Here is a 23291-nt window from a genome sequence, read left to right as displayed (position 1 = left end):
TATTTTAATAGAACATCTTAGTTTCAATACACTGATGCAAGACTAAGAATTTTAGCCCGTTCCTTTCCGAATAAATCCCTGCTAGATAGTTCATTAATTAATAGGTCATAGTCTTCTCTATATTGCATCCAGTAGGGAAACCAGGCGACAACATGACCCATGCTTATTGTATCAGCTGGCAAATATGGGCATTTGGTGGTTACAATCTGTGACTTTGTTGATTGTGTAACACTTTACCTTGATCATTGCCCTTGCTGTGATGCAGCTGGTACATTTTGTTATATAGCTGTATATGCATACCATATGTAGATCCCCTTACAAATCAATTCTCTGTGGGGGGCACGGGTGGCGCAGTCGTCTAGGGCGCCGCGATTCGCTGTGCGGAGTAGCGTCCCTTGGGCACGCCAGAAACCTATGATTGTGGGTTCGAATCCCGGTTCTCCCCAATTATGTTTCTAGGTTTGTCAGCACCAATAAGCGTTATACCCAACTCACTCACTCACTCGCTCAAATCTTTGTGGCGATTCTGGATGAGACCAGATACCCAGCAAGCTAAGTGGCTGCTTAATGGATTGGGCTAAATACCTTGGCTCACAAACTTGGTTCCTTGTGTCATCGTTCCATGTCAATAGTTGTCAGTCACTACCTTGTCTGGTCCAGACTCAAATTATTTACAGACCATCATCTTTGGTTTTGTGGCTGGATATTAGGGATTACGATATAAAACAACTCACATACGACAAACAATATATGTATCATAGTTTAAAGGAAAATAACCTTTAAAATCTACTAAATCTATCCTATTCCAAATTTCAATGATCACCTGCTTCAGAAAGCATGAAAGTCCAGTTTACCCAAATCTTACAAATAAAGTGCACAATGTCAGTAAGCTTACTGTAGATGTAATAAACTGTTTCATTTGCATGGCCTTGAAGTTTTAGGAGACAGCCTGAACATTGAAAAGGCCTTTATTTTGTTAATGAAATTCTGTACAGATAATCGTGTTGCAATAAACAAATTTTTCATCCCAAACTGGAGATATTTCTTTGGTAAGATCATTGATGGAGATATCCCTACAATGAAATTGCATCACAATGTGTTGCTGTCCAATGTGATATCATCAGTTACCATGATGTGGGGATCAAATTACGTCACTAATCTCTCTGCTACGGAGGCTGGTCAGCTGAACACTTGAGACACTGGTTATTACTGTTTACAAGTGAAAAGGATATAAATAGAATCTCACCCTTGTGTCTTTTGATATCAAATATATCAACACTTGTCGATAAAAGTTGAAAATCCTCAGTAACCCACAGAGTTTGAAACTTTTGTTGACTCGTGTTGATATCGAAAGACACAAGGGTGAGATTCTCAATATAATCAAACATCTTGTTTAACTTGAAAACACTGTTCCAATGTTTGCAGGCTGACATCATAGAGAAGTTGCAGCAGGCTCTACAAGATAGCAAACAGGCCATGGAAGACACGGAGTTGCGACTACAACGCAAGAATGAGAGAATCACCACCCTTGTCGATGAACACAGCCAGATACAAGGTAGCAGTCTGGCTCCAGTACAGCTTGTTCCCCCTCATCCCCAATACAGTTATGACGACTCCCTCGACGATTTCTCCGAGGGATCAATATCTCCAAAGTCTAGGTCAATGTTACCAGACTATGTCATCAAACAGGACCAGAACCGTGTCCTCAGGGTCATGGTGACGCCCATCCAGAAACTGATGGCGCGACACACTAAGACTAGCCTTCTGCGACTTAAGACAACTCCTACTAAAGATGGACAGAAAGATGGGGCGGTAGTGGTTAAGAAAAAGGAGAAGGAGAATTCGTTTTTTCGTAGAAGGTTTAGGAGAGATAAGGAGGAGAAAGTGAAAGAGGTGAAGGTTAAGGAGGAGAAAGAGAAGGTTACGAAGAAGCGAATTAGTCTCGGTAGCAAACTCAGGAGAAAGTCTGGTCAGGGCGCAGGTTGCAAACAGAAATACAATCTCAGAACCAGGTTAAAATTCTAGTCCTTTTTCAGCTGGGTATGGAAAATTGAGGGATGCTACTATTTCTTGTGTGGATGCATCACAATTGCACAATAGGACATGCAGTGTTCCCATTCGCAGATAGGTCCATGAAATCTAAGAATCAGTGTTCAGCCTGGTTTAAGTGGAATTTGGGTTTGTCAAGCACTTGTATAACTTTGTATAAGTTTGAATCATGTTGCCAGGCATTTCAGAACTTGTTGCTAACAGGTGCTCACTGATGTCCAGTATATCCATGCCGTGTCACAAACCTTTGTAACCTCATTCAAACACACCTAGTTTTTACAGATGTATTTTCATAAAATGTTTTGGGTAATATGCTTTGATTCAGGAGAGAAAATAGTATGAGAATGAATGTTTTTCTGAAACAAGCATACAAACAAAGATGCCAGCAATATATGTTTGTCCTGTTGAAAAATCCAAATGTTTTCACTAGTCCCAGAACTTTGAAGGAATATGTTTTTTATGTAGTTTTGTAATGTTGTGTTATCAGGGTTCTTACAAGTTTAACTGGGCCTTGAATTTTGAGATTGCTTGGAAAGGATTGAGTTGAGATTATGTCTTGATGTGGTCTTCAAAATTGATTTTGTGCCTTGAAAGGCCTTAAGTCCCCACCTCGAGTAAATTATGCAACATTTGATACACCATTTCATTGTTTGAGAAAGTAACCACAATGTTGACCCCTTCCATGTTTACCATTATGAATTGACTGGAAGGATCTGAAACTTGCCACATTTTCATATAACAGGCCTTGCATCTTATGACTGGAATTCTGTACAAACCCTGCAAACTAATTATACTCAGTCATCTGCATTGACAATTATATGAATCAACAGAGATGATGTCCAAGCTGGTGACTTTAGAAATGAAGGACTAAGGTAGTTGCCTTAGCTTGGTTACCATACATTCTATGGTGTTTACTGATCGGCTTGCACTGGCCAGTGACTCTCAGCATATAGTGAAGGCAGTCATATCACTGGTGTCTGTGTGTGGGAACAGTTTGATATTTTTCTTTCTTTAGTCTTTAATAGTACACAGACATAACACAGGCCATCATTCAATACCGGTATATATCAAAGACTGCAACAGCTGGAAGTCTTCATTTCCTAGACTATCGAGGGGCGGTCGGCTAGCCTAGTAGTTAAAGTGTTCGCTCGTCACGCCGAAGACCCGGGTTCGAATCCCGACATGGGTACAATGTGTGAAGCCCATTTCTGGTGTCCCCCGCCGTGATATTGCTGGAATATTGCTAAAAGCGGTGTAAAACCAAACTCACTCACTCACTCCTAGACTATCGGTGGCCTCTTGAGTCTAGAAAAGTATTAGATTGTGGTCTTAGTTCATTGAGATTAGAGGATTTTTATTGACCAAAGAATATTATAGGATAGTGCTGTATTTATCATATTTATTTACAATTTTAGATAACTTGAAAAGGTACCAAAAATATATATGCTGGTTGTACAAGCAAAAACTGACGCTTGTACATATTTACATCGTCAGAATATATTTCCCAAGGTAATGTGCCTCAGGACATATTGGCTGAAGGGAGATGACTTGATATTAAACACAATTCAACATTTATGGTTATGTAAGATTTTTCAGTACACGCCAACTGCTTTTGAAGGGTTATAGAAGTGTTACAACGAATATTCACTATGCTTAGTGTAACCGTGATAAATATGCTAGCTACAACGTTAAATGTGTTTGTTATAAAATGTATTGTAGTTCATTAATCAAAGCTAAAAAAGCCTTGCAATCCTTGTGCAATACATTCCATAGTGGGGTTATTGTGATTCACTAATGTATTGATGAATAACAAATTTACACCTGACAATATATGATACGATGCAGGATACCCTTGTATCAATGCATGGTTTTATTCTGTATCAAATTCCAAAACGGAATATTACAAAGTTTTGCGATAACCCAGGATGATAACTGCTGAGTCTCTTCATTACTGCCTATCACAAAATATAATGCTGAATCTGCATAATACTATAAGAACGATCCTTGATGAAATATTCATTAAAAATTAACACAAACTGGTAATAGCTTGTCATCCATGCCAAGGCATCATTGAGAACTTTATGCAAAATAAATCGCAGTACATATTGTACCATGACTCAAGAATTGCAAAACCTATTGTATCGTATCATAATGTAGGTGTATCGTATCATAATGTAGGTGTATCGTATCATAATGTAGGTGTATCGTATCATAATGTAGGTGTATCGTATCATAATGTAGGTGTATCGTATCATAATGTAGGTGTAACATGATGCCCCTATTGCCAGGGTGTTTTGTCAAGGGTTATATCCTGTTGGACTCCTTGGAGAGTAGTTCTTTTCATGGGATTTTGTCAGGTTATTTGAGCTGGGCATTCTAGCTTCTCAGAGGACAACTTGAGTTGACAGTACTATTGTTTCATCCTCAATGTGATATTATATCTATGGCATTACTGCTGTGAATGTTTGCTCTAGTATATCATACACTCATCAACTTGAAAGTCACATACTTCAGCTGGGAATTTTCATTGCAATGCTGAGTTAAAACTATTGTTGTTGGCAAGTTTTGTTGTGAAAGGCTAACTATTTCTCCTTTTTCCTCATTTCAGTTGGAATAAACTCCCCTCTATTCTTCCTCCTCTTTCTCTCTCCCTCCCCTACCCCTGTTGTCCCTCCGTTACTTTCTTCTTTCTTTCCCTCTCCAAACTCCCTCTCCTGTCACCTCTCAGTGTGTCCGAAGACGGATATATCAATGGTTTGGTGTGACTTTAAGGTTGGCGAGTGTATATTAAAGTAAATATAGATGTGTAAATTATTTTGTATGATATATATGGATTCTAAAATAAACACTTCCATATGTGATGAACTAAAGATGAGAGTTTGTTTTCTATTCCAGACTGTGGACAGTACAAAGTATGAAAGCTGTAACTAATGGCCGCGGCCACGGTTGTTTCCATTGCAGGTAATTCACCAATCGGGACACTCCACAGCCTGGTTTCACGTAGTCAACTTTCAAAATATGAAGTAGATATGTACTGTAATATTGAAACACATTTCTTTTGTAATGATTCAGACAATTGTCAATATGTGAACAAATTGTATGTAATTATTTTGTAATTTTAAATTCCATGTTGCAATTTGCAGTGATATTAATTATTCATGTTTGAAAGTTGAAGCATGTTTGAACAAGATAGAAAAATATTCAAGGCTAAATTTGTTAGTTCATAAGTGGAGTTCCCAGGTTGATGTGAATTGTCATGCAGGGGAGACAACTGCAGCTTTCTGTCTGTCCGTTGTACTATTTCTGTGTAGTATGTAGGATGTTCTGATCTCCGTTGATACAAAATACTTGTATTGGGTATGTGAGGTGAGGTGAAATGGGGTTCAATGTCGCGTCCAAGATTATTGCACTGACATAGCGATGTGAGAGAGTGAGTGAGAGTACCTGAGTGTGTGCTGCAGTTTAACATGAATACAAACTCCGAGCCGACCAGTCCTTGTATTAGCCCCTTAATGCCGAGCATCAGGCAGGGTAACAACAAGTACCATATTTTGATGTCTTTTGGTATGACGCGACAGTGTATCGAACCTTGGACCTTCTGCACTCCAGGTGGACGCACTACCACTAGACCACAGAGGCGGTCCTTGATATGTAATTTCTGTTTTCTCATAAAGCATTAATAAGCCCAATGACTATGATTCAGATTGTGTGACTCGCAACTCACATATTTACAAACATATCATCTTCTTTCAGTTTAAAAACACACATTTCTTAATTACCCTACATGATCTAAAAAAATAATGGTTTATAACCATGAAATATGTCATAAAAATCAAATCTATAAAACAATTGTGCATATCCTACTATACCTACAAGACATACTTAAAGCTCTCAACTCTGACATAGCAAACATTCATAATCTGAAGTGTCTTTTATATATATTTTCGCACTAACTGACCAGGGTCGGTCAATCTGGCCCTAGATTTAAACATTATCGTATGACCTTCCAGATATATGTATCCCACAGAGGACAGATTGTCTGACAGTTTGAAGATAACATTACATCCATTTAAATGCCGTCATTCAATTTTCAAAAATCAGAAGTATGTAACCACAGCTTTCATACAACTCGAGACAATTCCATCTCTGAAACTAAACTAACTCTTGACTAACCAGTTAAGGCATAGTCCCATCAAAATCACATAAGGAAATAGGAATAGCCAACTGCCATGCTGGAATCTGTTCGTGTTTGTTATCAAGGTGCTCAAATGCAATCCACATGCACTGGTTGGCGCCATTCTGTTTGAAGCAAATGCAAGTGGAATCTTCTTGGTCCATAGGAGGGACATAACTCATAATAGCCACTGGTGGCGCCTTAAGGGAACGTTAAAGTCCAGCCCAGTTCAGCAAGGGTGGAAACTGGAATTGTCATTTAACTACCTTCCCTCAGGAAGAGGACTGTGCAGGACTTCATTTACTTGAGGGAGGCCCAAAGGTGTAGCATCACCTAGGTGCACCAGAACCCGCTTTAGGTTCCATACATTCCATTTCTACACTATAGGGGCATGGGTGACCCAGTCGTCTTAGGCGCCGCGATTCGCTGTGCAGAGTTACATCCCTTGGGCATGCCAGAAACCTATGATTGTGGGTTCGAATCCCGGTTCGCCCCGATTATGTTTCTAGGTTTGTCAGCACCATACCCGTGCTTGTTGGTTTCCTCCCACATTAAGCTGCCAAGCTGCGATATACTGGAATACTGTTAATAGCGGCGTTAAACCCATCTCACTCACTCAGTTATACAGAAAACCACAACTCGCCATAAATCTTGCAAATACATAAATGTTGTGTGTTTGCTGTCATCACACTATCAAATCCTTTTCAACTGAAGTTCTTTTCACTGTCAACCTTCTTCCCGAGGCAAGAGAGTTAACTTGCATTTGCTTCAAACAAAATGTTGGTGCCCAGTCTGATAACTCTCTTGCCTCAGGAAGATGCTGTCAACTGTCCATAATAAAATGTGGAAGTAACAGTACCTTGCCTCCCAAGCCTGATGCAACGTGTGACACAACGTTAATATATATAAAGGGACATTTTTAAGAACAAATGCCTAAAAGAAAGTACTACAGTTCCACAGAAACATGAATGTCCTTGTATAAGGTGAACAGGTTTGTGCAAATGGCACATTTCACTGCTGGCTCAAAATACGTGAATCCAGTTGTCTGTGCAAATCTGGAGGTAATGGTACTGTGGTGGCACTGTTGTGTAAAGTGTTTTTTGTTGGAGTAAATTATATGAGCCACTGCATCAAAGCCTCCTGCTGTGGTTCAACATACATAACCAAAAACATACACCCATGGTCCCCTTGGGAAGTTGAGATGTTAGTCAAAGAATGCTCTTCACGTATTTCCTTTAGCTCACAGATTAGAATAGGTCCAACCCTTTGGTGACGACATTGGAAGAAGTCTGTATGATGAATATTCCGTAGGGCTTCCAGGTTGAAATAGGTCCCCAGCAATAATAATCATTCTGATTGTAACTTGTATTCATGAGTCAAATAAATCGATCGAGAAGTCTGGTGTCTTGGTTGATTGTGAGGATTGTTGTTCACAATATCAATTACTGGATTGTCTGGTCCAGACTTGATTATTTACAGACCGCTGCCATGTAACTGGAATATAACTGAGTGGGGGAAAAAGAAACGATGATGAATATTGCCCTCTGCACACAGATCAGACTACTGGTATTCCTTCTTTACTCATATTTGGTTGTCTCGAACCTTGGATAACTCGAAGTATCCCTTCAACTTTGACACTACATTCTTTTACTGTATTTTTCAGGAACCAGCAAACTAATAGTCCCAGTAATATAAGTTCATCCATCTTTTAGTGGTCATTGCATAAGAATTTCTATTTAATATTTCTGCATTAGAAACATAAACCTATCAACCCTGCACTAATTATGATAATTGCTTACTTCTTCAGGGAGGTATTAATATGTTTGAAATACAACCTGTGAAATATTGTGTATTTTTTTTGTCCTACAAATAGCAGACTTGATTCATGTTACAGGTGAAAATGATGAGCTTGTGAAGAAAGTTGAAGAACTACAGGCTCTGCTTGACTCCAGCACCTCTGAAGGTGGTAGCCATGAATCAGATATCAGTGTCCTTCTGGCCAAGAAAGATGCCGAAGTTGACACATTGAAGGCAAGACTGAAGAGGGAGGAAGACGATGCCACTAAACGTGACCAGGCACTCATCCATGGTTACAATGCAGAAATAGCCTCATATAAAGCCCAGATGACTGAACTGAAGGCACAACTCCGAGAATCCAGAGGATTATCACCACAGAAGTCTCCAAGGAAGACACCCAAAAAGACACCACAGAAGAAAACAGAAGATGATCAGGGCTTCAAGAACCATCTTCTTCGTCAGATCAAAGACCTGCAGGATGAGCTGGACAAGAACAGCTTGGCCGTGTGTGAGTTGACCCAGACTCTGGACATTGCACATGAATCAGTGTCTGACCTTGAGAAGAAGCTGGAGGTGGAGTGTGGTCATCATGTGGAGACGAAGATCATTGTGACGGAGCTGAAGGCGGAGCTAAAAACAACTCTGAAGGAGAAGGAAGACATGATGAAGGAACTTACTGAAAGCTCTGTAAATGTGAAAATGGAGAAAGAGGAACTTGTCCAGGAAATGAAAGAGAAGAAAGAAAGTGTGATACAGCTTACTAGCTCTCTGGAAGTAGTTAAATCAAAACTTCAAACAGTAACAGAGCAGAAAGACTCGTTATCTTTGGAGAAGGAAAACTTACTTGAAGTTGTTGCAGCAAAGGACTCACTAATTGTTGGCCATGTGGAAGGGAAGGAATCTATGGTTGAGAAAGTCAAGGAATTGGATCATGAATTAAAGCAGAAAATTGAAGAGATTGAAAAGCTGGAGCAGTCTGTTGAGGAACTTGAAATGGTGAACTCCGAACTGAAGCAGATGCTGAATGCCTCCACAGATAAGCAAGAGAAGATGCTTGTGCAGAAGTTGTCGGACATGGAGGAGGAAAAGCAGAATAAACTAATTGCTCAGCGGAAACAGTTGGAACAGGTAATTTCTGAAAAAGACCAGGAGCTAAATCGTATGCAAAATCAGTTGTCTGCCATGAAAAAAGAACTTAATGAGTTGAACATGCAGAAAGAGAAAGATGCTCAAAAGACTGAAGACATGCTGGCAGCTCAGAGGGAAGAGGTCAGTGGAATTATGACACAGAAGGATGGAGAACTGAAAAGCAAAGTGGACAAGATAAGTGAACTTGTAGCAGAGATTGAAGCTTTGAAGAAAGACACAGTTGAAAGAAGTGCTAGTTGTCAGAATGTTGAGGACATGATGGTAAACCTAAAGGCGGACCTGGAGTCAAGAGAAAATGTGATAGAGGATTTGAAAAAGAAGACTGATTCATCAGAGACAGAAGTGTCAGAACTGAAGGGACAACTTCAGAAGATGGCAAATGAGAATAAGGATCTAACTTCATCCCTCAAAGAAATGAAGTCATCACAAGAGTTGAAAGATGCTGAACATGAAGCAACTCTGTTGCAAGTGAGAGGTGAATTAGACGATGCTCGGCAACAACTCGGGGACAGAGAGAAGGTTGTGGAGGAAATGGAACACCAAACTTTAGACATACAAGATGCTGTGAAGGCTCAAGGTGAGCAAATCAGGACTATTCAGAAGTGTCTGGATGAGAAGACTGCCGAGACATCAGTGCTAGAGAAGAGACTACTTGAGGCCAAGGAGGCTCTGAGTCAGAAGGATGAGGAAATCTTTTCCATGTCTGAAACAATGGTGAGTCATGAAGAAAAGTCAAAGCAGCAACTCAAGGATATGAAGATACAAATATCCGAACTTCAGACTGAACTGAGCGCTAAAGAACATGAACTGGAACTGGTTCGTCAGTCCTATAAAAACATGCAGGAACAAATCATATCAAATGATGCAAAGCTGTCCCAGCTCAGTGAGGCATCGATAGACATTGCAGAACTTAAGTCAGCTTTACACATGGAGAAGACTCTTCACTTGAAGTATAAGGATGACCTGCATAATGCAGAGGAAGAACAGGAAGAGATGAAAGCTCGCTTAAAACAGTGTCAAGATGACCTGAAAGGATCTGAGAAAACAAGGGGTGAAACAGAAACGGCCCTCAAACAATGCCAAGTTGACCTGAAAAGCGCAGAGACAGCTAGAGTGGAAGCGGAGAACTGCCTGATGGAGAAACAAAGTGCCCTGAAGGAAGTGCAAACTGACCTGATTGAGAAACAAAGTGCTCTGAAGGATGCTGAGGAAAAGAAGAAGGTAATGGAGGTCGACTTGAAACAACTCCAGGATGAGGTGGAACAGTCACAGAATGGGAAACAGACTCTGGATGAAGAGATGAAGGTGGCTGAGGAAGAAATTCAAAAGGAAAAAAAAGAGTGTGACCAATTGAAAGAAACCCTTCAAATTTGTGAGAAAGACTTGAGAGCGGTTAGGTTGGAGAAGAATGGTCTGGAAGAGAAAATGAAGTCAATGGAAGTCAGAAACGAGCAGCTACAGAATGAGTTACAGTCTGCTAAAGAGAAGGGCGAGCAGTTAAAGATGGAGCTAGCTTCAGTTAAGGAGAAGGTAGCTAGTCTGGAAAAGGAAGTTCTAAGACTAAGTAGTCAAGTCAGAGACAAATGTGACTCAGTGTGTTCGAACTCCACAACAAAGACTGTCACAAATGACCAAACATCTTCTGATATTCTGATGGAACTTGATGAAGAACGCAAGAAGAACCAGGAGATGCAGCATCTGGTGGGATCCATGAAAACAGATGATGACCTTGCCCCTGGTAGTGCTCGCAGGCTCAGAAAGGAGAAGATTGAGGTTGAGTGTGCGTTGGTGAACGCCAAGTACGAGATCAAAGGGTTGAAGAGACAAATTGAGCGGAGTCAAGGAGGGAATATTGTGTTAAGTCCAACTAAGACAACTGACAGAGATCTGGTTAGGAGGTTAGAGGACTCTGAAAATAAATATGAGGCATTGCAAAATAAACATGCACAGTGTGTGCATGAGTTTAGTGAATGTCAGTCTAAGGTTGTGACTCTTGAAGCAGAGGTGAAGAACATTAGTTGTGAACTTACCAAGAAAAAGCAAGAACTTCACAATCTTGACAAGTCTCTGGAAAACAGTTCCCGAGAGAGGATGTCATCTTCTTCAACAGCATCGACTGACTCATTGGTCCACGATGAACTACAAAGGGTAATGCTACATATACATTTCATAACTTTCAGTCAGTATTCTTAAAGGAAATGATAGTTGGCTCTTTTTCCATATTATATTAGTGACATGTAAAATAAGCTTTGTATAAGTGTGGAAAGTACGGTGAGTGTTTGAGGGAGGCTCAGATGGTCAGGCTCAATGATTTGGTTGATTGCGTGTTATCATACCCTGATGGTGTGGGACATTGCTTTTGAAATCAGTAACTGGTTTGCCTGGTCCATACTCGATTATTTACAGGCCATTGTCATATAGATGGAAGAGTGTGATAGAATGCGAATGTTGATGTTTAGTTGCACATGTGCATGAGTTATTGGTCCTTTTATAAAATACTGGTCGAACAGAAAGAAGTTCACTGAATATACACAAGATACAAGATGCAGTGATTTTGCTAGGAACAAATGGCAATTGGACATTTTCATGATGTTATGAACTTTTGATAGGCTATTGAAAAAAAATCTTCAGGCCATTTTGGATGACATTCAGAATTTACCAATCTGAAATCCTGTAGATGTCTGTGGAAGCTGAACATGGCATCAGCCCATATGCTCTTGGTCTGGTCTTATTTTTCAATCACATAAGACATGTTTTCCCTGTATTAAGAAGTATGGGAATTAAAAAAGATTTTACTTTGAAGTATTCTATAGGTATTTATCAATGTTGTGTGTAGAGTCAGGATCGAGAGAGGAATCTCCGCCAACAGCTGCAGCAGGCTAGCAACTCCATGAAGGAGAACATTGAGAAGATCTCTGAGCTGGAGGAACAACTGACATCTACTCAGCAGACCCTTCTGGAGGCTCAGGACATGGTCGCCATGATGAAGGTGAGTGGTCTGTGAGAGTTGAGCAGGATCTCAGGTTATTGAAGGCATGTCTCTCTCCACCCTGGCTGTGTTTGCAATGTGTCGGCATCCAGGGGCAGATTTGGTTCTCGGTACCCATGCTTTTTGTATTGTAAAAGCAGCAATTAAAACTGGTACCTGTCCTTTTGACCTTGCCAAACTGCAGTTTTAAAGGTTTTGCTGTATGTTATCATAATATGGACTTCTGGACTGAAACTGTTTCTGTCGCTGAAGAGACAACTAAAGAGGATCAAATAGTAATAGAATGTGACATGGATGTGTCTCTCCATCAGCCCCAATGGCGTGGGTGGTTGCTCATGCTATCCACCATTAGTAAGCCTGGCCCAAATATGATTATTAACAAGCCCTGATCCTGCCGGAATATTGCACACTGCATCATAAAACGAACATTCACTCACTCCTATGATTGTTCTTTAGAGAGAGAATGAGAAGCTGTCACGAGAGCAGACGACCACGAGTGACCTCAAGGAGGAGATCAAGCAGCTGAAGCTTGACCTTGGACGGAAGACGGAGAAGCTTGAGGTCAGAAGTTTGTCCTTGAAGGACCTGAGGAGAGGCCAAGATGCTGAGAGAGAGAAGTTTGATGTGGTGCTTCGAGGTGTGTATTGTGCCAGTTGTGTGATTCCCCATGTTCTTTGACTGGTGTTAGGGATACAATATTCTTTTTGCAGTGATATCACTAACATACCAATGTTTATTTCATTAAAGGCCCAGATAACAGGTTTTACAATCATTGTAATTTCTAACAAGAAACTATTATGGTTGGCAATAAATTAAAAGTTAGAATTATCAAAACATGGTGGGAGCCTTTTTCTTTTTCATTTTTTTTTTTAAAACAATGTTCAAGGTGTCTGTGTAGCACGGGTGGCCCAGTCGTCTAAGGTGCCCTGATTCTCTGTGCAAAGTTGTGTCCCTTTGGGCACGCCAGAAACCTATGATTGTAGGTTCGAATCCCGGTTCGCCCTGATTATGCTTCTAGGTTTGTCAGCACCATGCTCGTGGGTTTCACCAAAGTGATAAACTTCTGAGACCTGCATCACTTCGGGCTTTCCTCCAACATTAAGCTGACACGCCACGATGTAACTGTAATACTGTTAAAAGCGTCGTTAAACCCATCTCACCCACTCACTCACTCTATGTAGATTAAGTGTCAAGGGAAGTGATTCACATCATCCATGAACGTTTGGTAATTGATTGGTCAGAGACTCAGTTAGTTACAGACCCCTGTCATCAGGGTCATATAGCTGGCATATTGCTGAGTGCAGTGTTAACAACAAACAAACCAAACAAGAAGTGGAAGTTTGGTTTGGACTACGTACATGTATATGGTAAATTTCATCAAAGAAATTCGCTGTGCAGAGTTGCGTCCCTTGGGCACGCCAGAAACCTATGATTGTGGGTTCGAATCCCGGTTCGCCCCGATTATGTTTCTAGGTTTGTCAGCACCATACCCGTGCTCGTGGGTTTCACCGAAGTGATTAACGACTGAGACCTGCATCACTTCGGGCTTTTCTCCCACATTAAGCTTACACGCCGCGATATAACTGGAATACTGTTAAAAGCGGCGTTAAACCCAACTCACTCACTCACTCACTCACTCACTCACTCACTCATCAAAGAAAGAAGGGACACACATTGTAGTTTTCTTGATAAATGAGGCGGAGTGTTTGGTATTGAGGTGGGCTGGGATGAAAATCTAAAGATGAATTCATGATGCCCTTATTACTATTGCTGCAGATGCCCGGGCCAATGAGCATGTGATAGAGCAGCTGAAGGTGGCGCTGACGGACCAGGAGGAGACGATGGCCGCCCAGGACAAGGTACTCAACAACAAGGATGCTGAGATCAAGACACTATCAGAGGGTATGTTCACAGTAGACACTCATCCCATCTCTTTCAATTGGGTGAAGATTTGTCAGTCGTGATAGTTGTGACCCATTTTCAGTTCAGAAGTGGAATAAATAATAATTCCAGTTGGAGGGATCTCATTTACACCCAGCCTTGTTATGACACAAAATAAGTCAGACAAGTTGTAAATGCTCAATGACCCATAAAATACTGTCCTCAGCTTCACCCGTTCTTCAAGAATAATGAGAAACAGTCCTGTCCAATAACAATATATTGGACAACAAGATTCATGCAAGATCAGGTTGTGTGATCAGTATGGCACAGGTGGTGACACAATTCGCTGTTCAGATCACCCAGATTGGTTCTGGGTTTGTCAGCACCTTACAAGTGCTTGTTGGTTTCACACAGGTGGTAAACATTTGAGACCTGCATCACTTCAGGCTTTCCTCCCATATTAAGCTGACACGCTGTGATATAACTGAAATACTGTTCAAGCCAACTAACTCACACTTGTCCTAAATGTGCATTTGGTTTACCACTCAACTTCAGTGTGGCATCATGCTTATTATAGTTTGTCATATACTATCCCCACAGAGCTAGATAAGATGACGGAGCGGTACCGAAAGATGCTGGATCAGCGAGGAGACTCAAGTCGGGAGTTGAGGGATGTTATGAAGTCGTTGACCAAGGCCGAGGTGGAGAGAGATGAGGTGAAGCGACAGGTGGACAAACTGACATCCGAGAAGAATCAGAAGGACATCATCATCAAAGAGAACAACCTTGAGATTAAGGACCTGGAACGCTCCCTTGCAGGTAACTCCTTTTGTCTACAACACTGGAACATTATCAGAGTGGGTGGGAATGAGAAGACGTGCCTGCCAGTCCACAAGTCACTTGATGAATCATACTTCCTCTTCCTGTGACCACCCTTCCCCAACTTCCTCCCCTTACCCCCATGGTCAAATGGAGAGAGGAAGGTCGGTGGTTCCTGTCATTCTAAAGACCTTAAAAGATGGCACTTATTGATACTCTGCCTGGAGCGCAGCATTAAGGGGATGAAACAAATACTAGTCGGCTGTTCTGTATTCTGTATCTGTGTGGGGTAAACATGTTAAACCGCGGATCGGTATCTCAGTTGGCTAGCAACTATAAAACCGGCATTAGTCAGGACTAGTACAAGTCGCCACACACACGTACATGCAGTACGCTATATACGTGCAATAATCTTCAGTGTGACGTTACACCCTATTTCACATCACCCTTGCTCACCACTGACACCCATCGGTTGTCACTGTTTTAGGGATCATATGAACGTTGAGAATACTTGATGGTGAGCTGTGCGATATTTTACAACCTCTGCTTGAGTACAGATCTCTGTGGAGTATGAATACAGGAATCAGTGCATGAAATTGTGCTGGCAAATATATTTTATTTTTCTCAAGCAGGATAATATACTAGAACCACTCAACATTTGCTGAGGACCAAAATACTATTTTGAAAATAGTCATCTTTAGTCAGAGGTGTGCTCGTATTTGTCATCTTTACAGAATACATGTGTATTCCAATATTTCATGGTGAGGCCAGAGCAGGACATGTTTGTCTGTATGCCAATAAATATCATACACATGTAGACATGTAGAGAATATTCCCAAACATTTCCTGAACTCTCGTCTACTGTAGAGTCATAAACAAGAGATCCTGTAACACTGTCTCCCTTGTTCCTGTGTTTTGTAGAGAAGCGTCAGGGTATCGTGGATCTGAAGAGCTCTCATGACAAGGATGTTCAGAAGCATGTGGATGATAAGAAGGCTGAGACGAGTGCTGTGATAGACGACCTCAAGCTGAAGCTTAGGGTGAGATAGATGTCTCTTACATTTTGGATGAACATAAGTAAGTCAGTAGTTTGATATCTACCATTGATATCATCAAGTTGAAGTTGGAATGCTGAAGTTTACAATTTGAAACTTAAAATAACATTACAGACATTTTCTGGAATACTGTATTTTACCAATTTACCAAATAGATATTATGATCATATAAAAGATAGCTATTGATATATCGCAAAGAACAAAGAAGAACGAAGCTTGGTTCATTTCACCATAAAACAGTGTTTTATCATGACATCCTTTCTGGAGATTCGAACATGTGTCATAAATTGGATGGTGTTTTTCTTTAGAGGGAAGTGTGCAGGTTGTTCCCCATAGACGTAGCTGGGCAACGTAGATAAACAATCACACTCCAAAGTGGGAGAGATATGACAATCAGTATTGTGAGAAAAAAGTTCAGATAATGGATGTGAAAATTATGAGAAAATCCGAGAGATATCAAACTAAACCCCCTTGTTAACGAAATGAAATTATCTGACTTTGCCGAGTATTTAAGTAGTCATTGTTATCTAAATATGGGTCAATATTTGTAAAGCCTGTAGATTTTTTGAACATCCTTGAAGGGGCTGTACATAATGGTTTATTATCCCTGCAGTGTTTTATTGTAGGATATGGAGAAGGGGTAAACTCCTTTGGTAATCTGCAGCTAATTTCACACAAGTGGCTAATGAAAAATAATTAGATTTTGGGAGAAACTGACTAGTCCCTCCAAAGTGTTACTAGTCTTGGACTAACAGACTACTAGCCGTGTCTGTCCCTCAGATGACATTTTACTTGCAACTTGCTGTCATAGGACACATCAGCGTTTGTGTCAGGGGTCTGTGGAATTTGCACTTCAATAGGATGCCCCTTTGTGATCCTAATCCTCAAGTTCAGTAAGTGCATGTTTTGCTGTATTCATGCAGGAAAAAGACCGTGATTTACGGAAGGTTGAGAAAGAAATCCAGAAGTATGAAGATCAGCTGAAAGATATGAGGAAACATGTTACCGACAAGGACCATGAGATGGAGGTGAGTTATGTCCCTTTTCATGCCAGGCAAGCCAAATCTAAATACAATTTGGAGATGATAGCTTTATTTCAAGGAAACTGCTGTTCATTAATCTCTTTCAATAAAATGGGAAACAAATTCAGGTGTTGACATTCTGAAGAGTCCACAGGTCACAGGTCACAGGTCACATGGCACTGTTTGTTTGCCTTATAGAGAAGTAGCCAAACTCACGAAACTGCCTGATAAGTATCCTTGTCTGACCAAGTGATTGTCTGTGCCATGAGCAGGCATGGCGAGAACAGCGAGACAAGCTGGTTGGCAGTCTGGAGACACTCATGAAGCAACAGGCAGCGGAGATCAAACAACTCAAGCAGGACAAGCAGGACAAGCAGGACAAGCAGACGGTCACCATCAAGGTATTAACCTGCAGAAACATGGTCTTGTTATTACTGGGCAAATTGACAAATAAGTTGGTATTTGTCACTCGCTCTTTCACCCATATGTTGCCATATGTTGCCCCAAGATACTGTACCCACTCGCCCCACTTTTCTGTCCCCAATCAGCATCCCCTCCTTGTATGTCCCCCAGGATGAGGTCCTGTCCCAACTCACCGCACTTGTATGTCCCCCAGGATGAGGTGCTGTCCCAACTCACCACACTTGTATGTTCCCCAGGATGAGGTGCTGTCCCAACTCACCACACTTGTATGTCCCCCAAAATGCTGTCCCCACTCACCACACTTGTATGTCCCCCAAGATGCTGTCCCCACTCACCACACTTGTATGTACCCACTCACCACACTTGTATGTACCCACTCACCACACTTGTATGTCCCCCAAGATGCTGTCCCCACTCACCACACTTGTATGTCCCCCAAAATGCTGTCCCCACTCACCACACTTGTATGTCCCCCAAGATGCTGTCCCCACTCACCACACTTGTATGTACCCACTCACCACACTTGTATGTACCCACTCACCACACTTGTATGTCCCCCAAGATGCTGTCCCCACTCACCACACTTGTATATCCCCCAAGATGCTGTCCCAACTCACCACACTTGTATGTACCCACTCACCACACTTGTATGTCCCCCAAGATGCTGTCCCCACTCACCACACTTGTATGTCCCCCAAAATGCTGTCCCCACTCACCACACTTGTATGTCCCCCAAGATGCTGTCCCCACTCACCACACTTGTATGTCCCCTAAGATTCTGTCCCCACTCACCACACTTGTATGTCCCCCAAAATGCTGTCCCCACTCACCACACTTGTATGTCCCCCAAGATGCTGTCCCCACTCACCACACTTGTATGTCCCCTAAGATTCTGTCCCCACTCACCACACTTGTATGTCCCCTAAGATTCTGTCCCCACTCACCACACTTGTATGTCCCCTAAGATTCTGTCCCCACTCACCACACTTGTATGTCCCCCAAGATGCTGTCCCCACTCACCACACTTGTATGTCCCCTAAGATTCTGTCCCCACTCACCACACTTGTATGTCCCCCAAGATGCTGTCCCCACTCACCACACTTGTATGTCCCCCAAGATGCTGTCCCTACTCACCACACTTGTATGTCCCCACTCACCACACTTGTATGTCCCCCAAGATGCTGTCCACTCACCACACTTGTATGTCCCCCAAGATGCTGTCCCCACTCACCACACTTGTATGTCCCCCAAGATGCTGTCCCCACTCACCACACTTGTATGTCCCCCAAGATGCTGTCCCCACTCACCACACTTGTATGTCCCCCAAGATGCTGTCCCCACTCACCACACTTGTATGTCCCCCAAGATGCTGTCCCCACTCACCACACATGTATGTCCCCACTCACCACACTTGTATGTCCCCACTCACCACACTTGTATGTCCCCCAAGATGCTGTCCCCGCTCACCACACATGTATGTCCCCACTCACCACACTTGTATGTCCCCCAAGATGCTGTCCCCACTCACCACACTTGTATGTCCCCACTCACCACACTTGTATGTCCCCACTCACCACACTTGTATGTCCCCCAAGATGCTGTCCACTCACCACACTTGTATGTCCCCCAAGATGCTGTCCCCACTCACCACACTTGTATGTCCCCCAAGATGCTGTCCACTCACCACACTTGTATGTCCCCCAAGATGCTGTCCCCACTCACCACACTTGTATGTCCCCACTCACCACACTTGTATGTCCCCACTCACCACACTTGTATGTACCCACTCACCACACTTGTATGTCCCCCAAGATGCTGTCCCCACTCACCACACTTGTATGTACCCACTCACCACACTTGTATGTCCCCACTCACCACACTTGTATGTACCCACTCACCACACTTGTATGTCCCCCAAGATGCTGTCCACTCACCACACTTGTATGTCCCCCAAGATGCTGTCCCCACTCACCACACTTGTATGTCCCCACTCACCACACTTGTATGTCCCCACTCACCACACTTGTATGTCCCCACTCACCACACTTGTATGTCCCCACTCACCACACTTGTATGTCCCCACTCACCACACTTGTATGTACCCACTCACCACACTTGTATGTCCCCCAAGATGCTGTCCCCACTCACCACACTTGTATGTCCCCACTCACCACACTTGTATGTCCCCACTCACCACACTTGTATGTACCCACTCACCACACTTGTATATCCCCCAAGATGCTGTCCCCACTCACCACACTTGTATGTCCCCCAAGATGCTGTCCCCACTCACCACACTTGTATGTCCCCACTCACCACACTTGTATGTCCCCACTCACCACACTTGTATGTACCCACTCACCACACTTGTATGTCCCCCAAGATGCTGTCCCCACTCACCACACTTGTATGTCCCCACTCACCACACTTGTATGTACCCACTCACCACACTTGTATGTACCCACTCACCACACTTGTATATCCCCCAAGATGCTGTCCCCACTCACCACACTTGTATGTCCCCCAAGATGCTGTCCCCACTCACCACACTTGTATGTCTCCACTCACCACAGTTGTATGTACCCACTCACCACACTTGTATGTCCCCCAAGATGCTGTCCCCACTCACCACACTTGTATGTCCCCCAAGATGCTGTCCCCACTCACCACACTTGTATGTCCCCCAAGATGCTGTCCCCACTCACCACACTTGTATGTACCCACTCACCACACTTGTATGTCCCCACTCACCACACTTGTATGTACCCACTCACCACACTTGTATGTCCCCCAAGATGCTGTCCACTCACCACACTTGTATGTCCCCCAAGATGCTGTCCCCACTCACCACACTTGTATGTCCCCACTCACCACACTTGTATGTCCCCACTCACCACACTTGTATGTCCCCACTCACCACACTTGTATGTCCCCACTCACCACACTTGTATGTACCCACTCACCACACTTGTATGTCCCCCAAGATGCTGTCCCCACTCACCACACTTGTATGTCCCCACTCACCACAGTTGTATGTACCCACTCACCACACTTGTATGTCCCCCAAGATGCTGTCCCCACTCACCACACTTGTATGTCCCCCAAGATGCTGTCCCCACTCACCACACTTGTATGTCCCCCAAGATGCTGTCCCCACTCACCACACTTGTATGTACCCACTCACCACACTTGTATGTCCCCACTCACCACACTTGTATGTCCCCCAAGATGCTGTCCCCACTCACCACACTTGTATGTCCCCCAAGATGCTGTCCCCACTCACCACACTTGTATGTCCCCCAAGATGCTGTCCCCACTCACCACACTTGTATGTCCCCCAAGATGCTGTCCCCACTCACCACACTTGTATGTCCCCACTTACCACACTTGTATGTACCCACTCACCACACTTGTATGTCCCCCAAGATGCTGTCCACTCACCACAATTGTATGTCCCCCAAGATGCTGTCCCCACTCACCACACTTGTATGTCCCCACTCACCACACTTGTATGTCCCCACTCACCACACTTGTATGTCCCCCAAGATGCTGTCCCCACTCACCACACTTGTATGTCCCCACTCACCACAGTTGTATGTACCCACTCACCACACTTGTATGTCCCCCAAGATGCTGTCCCCACTCACCACACTTGTATGTCCCCCAAGATGCTGTCCCCACTCACCACACTTGTATGTCCCCCAAGATGCTGTCCCCACTCACCACACTTGTATGTACCCACTCACCACACTTGTATGTCCCCACTCACCACACTTGTATGTCCCCACTCACCACACTTGTATGTCCCCACTCACCAAACTTGTATGTCCCCCAAGATGTTGTCCCCACTCACCACACTTGTATGTCCCCCAAGATGCTGTCCCCACTCACCACACTTGTATGTCCCCCAAGATGCTGTCCCCACTCACCACACTTGTATGTACCCACTCACCACACTTGTATGTCCCCCAAGATGCTGTCCACTCACCACACTTGTATGTCCCCCAAGATGCTGTCCCCACTCACCACACTTGTATGTCCCCACTCACCACAGTTGTATGTACCCACTCACCACACTTGTATGTCCCCCAAGATGCTGTCCCCGCTCACCACACTTGTATGTCCCCCAGGATGAGGTGCTGTCCCCACTCACCACACTTGTATGTCCCCCAAGATGCTGTCCCCACTCACCACACTTGTATGTCCCCCAAGATGCTGTCCCCACTCACCACACTTGTATGTACCCACTCACCACAGTTGTATGTACCCACTCACCACACTTGTATGTCCCCACTCACCATACTTGTATGTCTCCCCAGGATGAGGTGCTGTCCCAGATGGAGGAGAAGGAGTTGAAGATCGTGGAGTTGGAGGAGAAGCTCCTCAATCTGGAGCACATGATGACCCCACAGAACAAGAGCGGCAGCCGAGGTCGCAAGAGATCCACTGTCACCTCCCACCCTGACTTGGAGCTGCTCAGGAAACAGGTTTGATAGCCTTTCTCAGACCTCCAGATGAGATGGGTGATTGCGTAAAATTCATAAAATATATCACCATCACCCAACTTATTTTTACTTGATTGCATGAAATTGTTTTAAAAGAGTATAGTATAACAATACTCTGTAACACAATGTAACCTGCATCCCTCTACAAATCTCTATTTTCCGATCAAATGCCGGAATAACACTTACATGAAGTCACTTATTTATAATTTAACATATCTATACCTTTAAAAGAAGGAAGTTGTTGGAAAGGTAAATGTCACTTGTCATTGAAAGATCCCAACCTTGCTCACTACTGTTATGGTGTTCGTGAGACTCGATGTAGTGATTCAACCATTCATGCATTTACTTAGTTTGCAAAATTACTTCGTTATCTTGTACAATGCTCACTGCATGCCTGCTGGTTAAACTTGATAGCCTGTCAGTGATGTTGAGGATGTTGTCTATGATGTTGAGGATGTCTGTGATGTTGAGGATGTCTGTGATGTTGAGGATGTCAGTGATGTTGAGGATGTTGTCAGTGATGTTGAGGATGTCAGTGATGTTGAGGATGTCTATGATGTTGAGGATGTTGTCAGTGATGTTGAGGATGTCAGTGATGTTGAGGATGTCAGTGATGTTGACGATGTTGTCAGTGATGTTGACGATGTCTGATGTTGAGGATGTCTGTGATGTTGAGGATGTCTATGATGTTGAGGATGTTGTCTGTGATGTTGAGGATGTCAGTGATGTTGAGGATGTCAGTGATGTTGACGATGTTGTCAGTGATGTTGACGATGTCTGATGTTGAGGATGTCTGTGATGTTGAGGATGTCAGTGATGTTGAGGATGTCTGATGTTGAGGATGTCTGTGATGTTGAGGATGTTGTCTGTGATGTTGAGGATGTTGTCAGTGATGTTGAGGATGTTGTCTATGATGTTGAGGATGTCTGTGATGTTGAGGATGTCTGTGATGTTGAGGATGTCAGTGATGTTGAGGATGTTGTCAGTGATGTTGAGGATGTCTATGATGTTGAGGATGTCAGTGATGTTGAGGATGTCAGTGATGTTGAGGATGTTGTCAGTGATGTTGAGGATGTTGTCAGTGAAGTTGAGGATGTCTGTGATGTTGAGGATGTCTGTGATGTTGAGGATGTCTGTGATGTTGAGGATGTCTGTGATGTTGAGGATGTCAGTGATGTTGAGGATGTTGTCAGTGATGTTGAGGATGTCTATGATGTTGAGGATGTCAGTGATGTTGAGGATGTCAGTGATGTTGAGGATGTCAGTGATGTTGAGGATGTCTATGATGTTGAGGATGTCAGTGATGTTGAGGATGTCAGTGATGTTGAGGATGTTGTCAGTGATGTTGAGGATGTTGTCAGTGAAGTTGAGGATGTCTGTGATGTTGAGGATGTCTGTGATGTTGAGGATGTCAGTGATGTTGAGGAT

General features: G+C 43.1%; 1 protein-coding gene across 2 annotated transcripts in view; it reads left to right on the top strand.

The window, feature by feature from the left end:
- Nucleotides 1–23291, top strand: part of LOC124152364 (kinesin-like protein KIF20B) — a 57889-nt gene that overhangs the window by 18807 nt on the left and 15791 nt on the right. For both annotated transcript variants that reach the window (XM_048394093.1, XM_048394092.1), the window contains exons 20-29: nucleotides 1426–1555; nucleotides 8118–11317; nucleotides 12006–12158; nucleotides 12615–12795; nucleotides 13935–14060; nucleotides 14640–14858; nucleotides 15780–15898; nucleotides 16837–16941; nucleotides 17208–17336; nucleotides 21678–21845. In XM_048394093.1, coding sequence (XP_048250050.1) covers nucleotides 1426–1555; nucleotides 8118–11317; nucleotides 12006–12158; nucleotides 12615–12795; nucleotides 13935–14060; nucleotides 14640–14858; nucleotides 15780–15898; nucleotides 16837–16941; nucleotides 17208–17336; nucleotides 21678–21845 — 4530 coding nt within the window. The remainder of the gene's footprint in view (nucleotides 1–1425; nucleotides 1556–8117; nucleotides 11318–12005; nucleotides 12159–12614; nucleotides 12796–13934; nucleotides 14061–14639; nucleotides 14859–15779; nucleotides 15899–16836; nucleotides 16942–17207; nucleotides 17337–21677; nucleotides 21846–23291) is intronic.

Source organism: Haliotis rufescens, unplaced genomic scaffold (assembly GCF_023055435.1).
Source record: "Haliotis rufescens isolate VD_foot unplaced genomic scaffold, xgHalRufe1.0.p SCAF_13, whole genome shotgun sequence".
Lineage (NCBI taxonomy): Eukaryota > Metazoa > Mollusca > Gastropoda > Lepetellida > Haliotidae > Haliotis > Haliotis rufescens.
The sequence above is the reverse complement of the archived record's forward strand: the minus strand, read 5'-3'. Positions and strand labels throughout refer to the sequence as shown.